At 44.0% G+C, this 6,731-nt stretch overlaps 1 protein-coding gene across 1 annotated transcript; it reads right to left on the minus strand.

Annotated features, from left to right (window-relative positions):
* Window positions 1–258: 258 nt before the first annotated feature.
* On the minus strand, window positions 259–5,725 carry LOC139477346 (ankyrin-1-like). Its single transcript, XM_071259899.1, has 4 exons — window positions 5,699–5,725; window positions 3,853–4,139; window positions 2,169–2,806; window positions 259–653 (listed from the first exon to the last, which is right to left on the minus strand). Exons 2-4 carry the CDS (start codon window positions 4,134–4,136, stop codon window positions 259–261), a joined length of 1,317 nt encoding a protein of 438 aa, XP_071116000.1. The 5' UTR covers window positions 4,137–4,139; window positions 5,699–5,725.
* Window positions 5,726–6,731: the final 1,006 nt, after the last annotated feature.

Genomic DNA, 6,731 nt, shown 5'->3' on the forward strand with positions numbered 1-6,731 from the left:
TCACAGAAGCACTCAAAATATCACCATTGGGAATTCAGCAGTATTTTTATCTAGTAGTTTTAATACATACTCTCAGCACTGAGTACGTACACCTTATTACTTCCCTGGGTATTATTTATCAAGGTCTAGTGGCACAAGGCAAGTACTAGAGCTACAACCGCGAAATAATATTGGGAGGGGGTCGGGTGGGCTGGGTGAGGTAGGGGTGGGGTGGGGTGGGTGGAAGGAAGACGATGGGTGGTCCGGGTATGATCGGCACTAGCTCAAAACAGGATAAATAAAATGTCCATCCCGAACCGTCGGAAGCCGCATCACTGCTTTTTGCCGACCAGCACGTCCATTGAAGTCATTTCTCCGGATCTCGCGCCGCTCCCCCGCCACTAGTCGCAACATCTCTGCCACGTCGTGGCGTCCTATCTCCTCCAGTGCAGCCACAAGGTCATTGATGAGGCTCTCAGATGTCCCGCGACTGATGCTCTTCCACTCCCTGAGGAGTTCAAACCTCGGGTCGGACTTCCGTCGCTCGGCCTTCTCAAATATCGAACATATTTCATCACTGGTGAAGTTCAGCTCTAACCCCATGCTTCTCCAGACTACCTGGGGAAGAGAATCGCTGAGCGCCGAGAGACTCTTGTCTGACAGAACCGGATTGACTGAAATGCATGTAGCGACAATATTACACTTTTCATACAGTATCTAAAGGATAGAATAATTTGGAGGGGTACGGGTGACCCAGTCGTCTGAGGCGCCGCAATTCTCTGTGTAGAGTTGCGTCCCGTGGGCACACCAGAAACCTATGATCATGGGTTCGATTCCCGGCTCGCCCCGGTTACTAGAATGTTTCAGGGATGTCAGCACCATACCCTTGCTCGTGGTTTTCACCGAAGTAATAATCATCTGAGACCTGCGTCACCAAGGCTTTCCTTCTACATTAAGCTGACACGCCGTGATACAACAGGAATACTGTTCAAAGCGGCGTTACACCCAACTCACTCACTCCTACCATGTTCAATAGTTCGTACAAGTCTGACATATGTATATGTAACGTATGGAATACTGTAAGGGACATTCTCGCGATCTCGACCTTTGGAAACGAGGTAAATATGCCCAAAACATTTGGGCCAAATCTCGCGTTCTCGCATTCTCGTGTTTTGGGCATATTTACCTCGTTTCCAAAGGTCGAGATCGCGAGAATGCGAGATCGCGAGAATGTCCCTTAAAGTATTCCATAGTAACGACAATTATGTTGAAGTTCCTTGACATGACACCTGGCCCATGAGTACAATACAGTCAACGAACAGGCATCACTACTTATAAAAACTGGTTAAATTTTAAACGCGTACATGCGTTGATCCATTCAAATCATTTTCACTGCTATTTTGCCTTTTCAACCCAATGGAATATATTTCAGTGGATAAATAATTGGGACTGGTTATTCTCTGGCATTACGTTTACCATATTGATATCAAGTCTGCGAAGTTGTATATATTTATCATTGTGGGTAACACATAGCTTACCAACACACACAGACACACACGTTGAGATTTTTGGCGCTAAAGATATCACGAATACACAGCTTAAGTAAGTCGGCTTTCAGCAATATTCCTGCCATACTGCGGCGGGCGGGTGGGAGGACACCAGACATAGGCTTCACACAACGTTGTGAGATGATGGTTACAGCATTCAAGGCCTCAGTTAAGTTTTCAAAATGTGTTATGGTTGACTGTGGAGGACATTTCTTAATTAATTTTACGCATCAGTGACCAAAATAATGACCTATGCAATTCCCTAAGTTTGACATTTAGGATATGGGACGGTGGGGTCACTTTGTGGTTAAATCGTTCGTTCGTCAAGCTGAAGACCCGGGTTCGATTCCCACATGGGCACAAAGTGGGAAGCCCATTTCTGGTGTCCGCAGCTGCGATATATTGCTGGAATATTGCTGTAAGCGGCGTTACACCTTACCCACTCACTCATAACATATACGTAGGCGAAACATTGACTTGCCTTTGCATGTGTTTGTGATGGATACGCTCACCTTTTCGCGAACACCTGGTCTCATCACTGTTTGATAGTGATGCATAAACACATTCTCGTGATACTGGGAATCGTTCAAATCATGTTGTGGTCAAAGTGTTATACTCAGCAGTGTTCGATCTACTACATACCTAATCGATGATTCTGACTGCCAGTGACGTCACGTTGATGGAGGTCTAATGGTGATGTGGAGGAGACATTCTCTTCTGAAGACGCGCCATTGTTACCAATATTCCTGGAAGTTAATGTGCTGCTCCCACAACTACTTTGACTGGACTTTCTGTGTTGGGCCTTGCTTCTCGATGAGGAACCCAAGGTTTGTTTGTCCAAGAAAAAGAAGACCTGGTGATTCTCTCGTTCCCACGAATACCGCACAATGCTCATAGAACGTCCATTGGATTGGACCGGCATGGTTATTTTGTTTGTTCGAGCATAGCAGTCATACTTTAGAGAATTCACTTTCAGATTTTTATCTAAGTATGTCAGATTCCCTTCCAGGGAAACTTTAATTCGTGTTTTTCTCTTCAGTTGAATGTCCCTTGATCGACTCATCTCGATTTCTCTCATACCATCTTGTTGATGCCTCTCTATAACGCTGTTTACTTTATAGAAGTCTACACAGTCCATCAACAGTCGGTGCATCTTGTACTTTGTATCATAGCTGATGAGGGTGAGAATATTGCACATGCTTCTCTTTCCAGAGATGAACTCAACTGATGTGGCGATGTCTTCGAGGGATGTCTTTTTGGGAACACACACGGGGGCGTACCTGGAATGGGATTGTTGGTAGGATTTGATACACATTGTTACAAATATATGGGAACAAAGTGGGTGAAATTGGTTCAACGTCGATAACGATTATTGCACAATAGCGACATGCGAGTACGTGTGTGTGGCTGCTTGTACTGGTCCGGTGAGGTGAGGTGAAATGGGGTCCAAGATTGTTGCACTTATATAGCGACGTGCATGCACGTGTATGTGTGTGTGTGTGGCTGCTTGTACTAGTCCGGGCTGATGCCGGTAATACAGTGCTAGCCCACTGAGATACCATGCCGCAGTTTAATATTAATACCCCACTCTGACACAGTATACTGACTCCGAGCCAACCAGTCCTTGTTTAAGCCCCCCTGATGCCGAGCGCCATCTCTTAACGTCATTTAGAATGACGCGGTCGGGGTTCGAACCACCGACCTTCCGCTCTCCGGGCAGACGCTCCATCCTTTAGACCACTGAAATTGATGCAGGTTTCAGACGTTTACCACTTTGGTGAAACCCAGGTGTGGTACTGAAAACCATAGAATCACAATCAGAGCGACTTTCATGTTTAACACTGTAGTCATATTTATGTCCCATTCGACACCACTCGCCCCTTTCCGTAACCTGCAAGAAGACTCGGCCCCCTATCGATGAATGTTATGTGCGAAAATACGACAAACAAATCAGAATGCCCGAATGATTTCAAATTCTTCGTCAAAGAATCCCTCAGAAATAATTTTTGATTTTACATATGTCTTACATCTAAAAATATACCCAAGACACAGTTAAATTCCGCATGTCCAGATGTGCTTTCAATTGCATCTGAAATAAATATAATATATGGGAAAATGTGTGAACCATTACGCGACGAGTTGAAAATTGTTTTAGGTATGCCCGTTTGCGCTAAGACGGAACCTGGTCGGAAAAATGGCCATGAGAGGGGCATGCGAGTCGCTATTCGGCTTGTCTCGGAATAACACGAGTTGGTCACGAATGATTTATGTCCATTGAATTCAGACACACGTATGCTGACATACCAACATGGACATACATACGTACGAGCTGAATGATGTGACGTCTACACTGTATGAGTTCTTGGGTTCTTCCTTCGGGATGTTACAGATCACCTCTGCCCCTCGACTTTCCTCTGATTCCTTCCAGTGAACAAACACCACTTCAGAGTTGTCTCCCTTTGTATGCAAGTCTAACGGGAGACACACCTTTGAGGGACGTTTCAGTTCCATTTCAGGTGTTACAGCAAGGATGTTTGTGAACCCCTGGATGCAGGTGAAACTGTCATTTAGTTTGAGATACCCTTCATACCGCTCCTTGTCTACCACCATGGACTGAAACAAGAATAATGCGTTTAATTTACTTTTGTTTGTTTGTTTATTTGTGTGTTTGTTTGTTGTTTAACGCCGCACTCAGCAATATTCCAGCTACATGACGTCGGTCTGTAAATAATCGAATCAGACAATCCAGTGACTGACATCATGAGCATCGAACTAAGCAATTGGAATACGATGGCATGCATCAACCAAGTCAGCGAGTCTGACCACGGTATCCCGAAAATCAGTTGTAAACCGTATCCTCGCGGCGTTAAACCTATATTAGTTGTATATACTAGTACCTATATAAGCTTGAGAATCCGGGTCTGTTTGTCCCCACAAGAGTCTGATTAAGATGAGATGACATTTGTCTAAAAATAACAACACTAATAGCAAAAGTATTATTTTACCTCTATTACAAATGAACTGAATTTCATTTTAGCACGGTAAGATATGTAAAATTATAATGTATAATAGTGAAACATCTTATATGTATTTGGTCATCCTGTTTCTCATCTGGGGCGGTCGGGTGGCCTATTTTTCCTAGTTCGCTCGTCACGCCGAAGACCCGGGTTCGATTCCCGACATGGGTACAATGTGTGAAGCCCATTTCTGGTGTTCCCCACCGTGATATTGCTGGAATATTGCTAAAAGTGGCGTAAAACCATACTCACTCACTCATTGTTTCTCATCTGCATACCCAGAATCACAAATCCGGACCGCCTCCGTGATCGATCCCCGGCCGCGTCATACCAATAGACTTTAAAATATGGTACTTGTTGTTACCCTGTCTGGCTCTCGGCATTAAGTGGTTAACACAAGGACTGGTCGGCTCGGCTCGGAATCAGCATACTGTGTCTGAGTGGGATAATCATGTTAAACTGGTATCTCCGTGTGCTAGCACTATAAATCGGCATCAGTCAGGACTAGAACAAACAGCCACACACACACACACACACACACACACACACACACACACACACACACACACACACACACACGCACGTGCATGCACGTCACCTCTACGAAGCTGGCAGAAGAAACAGACGTAATATGTAAACTTAAAGTTAAGATCGAAGGTGAGCCCTCAGTTGTCGATTGTACACGGTGCCTGCTAAAATGGTACCCCAAGTCTTACCCCAAGAATAATAAATTTAGTTCGAAAAAGCGCATGTGGTCATAAACTGGTAGTGCTGGTAGTGCAACGGTATCCTAAAAAGTGTATGATCATACAGCGAGCATTTCTTTTAAGAAAGGGGAAAATGATACGTTTTTCATAGCGGCATTGTGTAAGCATGTTTTGTGGCGGGCGAATGAGTGGATAACAAAACCGTTTTGTGTCTGAGGCGAGAAACACAAACACATACTGATTCATAAAATTGACTGTTTAGTATAGATAGTTTTGATATTCGGACTATTTGCATGAACGGTATTGTGTACACAAAGTATTGAACTGAAGGCTCGGAAATTGGTTCTGTAATACATAGGTTTTTCATTTTACCTAGAAAATATAACAACGACCTTCCTAGATTATTCGAAAATGATATGTTCATATATATGCTAATGCATAGAAATACCTTAAACTGGAAGTCTGTGTGTTTGTCCACTGCTCCCTCGGGGAAATATACAGTGATGCGGCCGTCGGCCTGGGAGACAAACGTCCCTCCTTCAGGACCAATCCTCTTACTTTCCACAGAGGCAGCTCCAGATTGGGGGTCTTCAGCCACCACACCAAAAGCATCAATCTTCTTCACCTTACCGTGGATCTTTCCCTCCACCTGAACATAGATCCATCGTAAGGGGCTACTATCTTCACGTACAGGTATACACAAAGGAAACGTTACCGTGGATCTTTCCATCCACCTGAACATAGATCCATCGTTAGTGGCTACTATCTTCACGTACAGGTATACACAAAGGAAACGTTACCGTGGATCTTTCCCTCCACCTGAACATAGATCCATCGTTAGTGGCTACCATCTTCACGTACAGGTATACACAAAGGAAACATTACCGTGAATCTTTCCCCCCACCTGAACATAGATCCATCGTTAGTGGCTACTATCTTCACGTACAGGTATACACAAAGGAAACGTTACCGTGGATCTTTCCCTCCACCTGAACATAGATCCATCGTTAGTGGCTACCATCTTCACGTACAGGTATACACAAAGGAAACGTTACCGTGGATCTTTCCCTCCACCTGAACATAGATCCATCGTTAGTGGCTACCATCTTCAAGGTACAGGTATACACAAAGGAAACGTTACCGTGGATCTTTCCCTCCACCTGAACATAGATCCATCGTTAGTGGCTACCATCTTCACGTACAGGTATACACAAAGGAAACGTTACCGTGATCATGGTTGTATCTACCATATTGTGATGTCTTAGAGGCATTATTGACTTTAAAGATTGTACTCTACTGTGGTGAAAAGGGGTTGAAGATGGAACTCCGTAGATTTTGCTTTTCACAAATCACAATTATAAACTAATTTCAAATTCAAATTATGTCTTGCAATGTTTCTGATCTTTACATGATTGCCTGGCTGGTTATTTTCATCTAACTTTAGAGATGTGAGGTGAGGTCAAATTGGGTTTTTTTACGTC

Source organism: Haliotis cracherodii, unplaced genomic scaffold, assembly GCF_022045235.1.
Source record: "Haliotis cracherodii isolate W230 unplaced genomic scaffold, xgHalCrac1.p SCAF_33, whole genome shotgun sequence".
NCBI lineage: Eukaryota > Metazoa > Mollusca > Gastropoda > Lepetellida > Haliotidae > Haliotis > Haliotis cracherodii.

Coding starts and splice junctions, on each gene's coding strand:
- LOC139477346 (XM_071259899.1), bottom strand. CDS start 4,136: ATGGTGGTAGACAAGGAGCGGTATGAAGGGTATCTCAAACTAAATGAC. Junction 2,807..3,852: donor GACGTCACATCATTCAGCTC/GTACGTATGTAT, acceptor ATCCCATTCCAG/GTACGCCCCCGTGTGTGTTC. Junction 654..2,168: donor CAGTCAGAATCATCGATTAG/GTATGTAGTAGA, acceptor CATGCATTTCAG/TCAATCCGGTTCTGTCAGAC.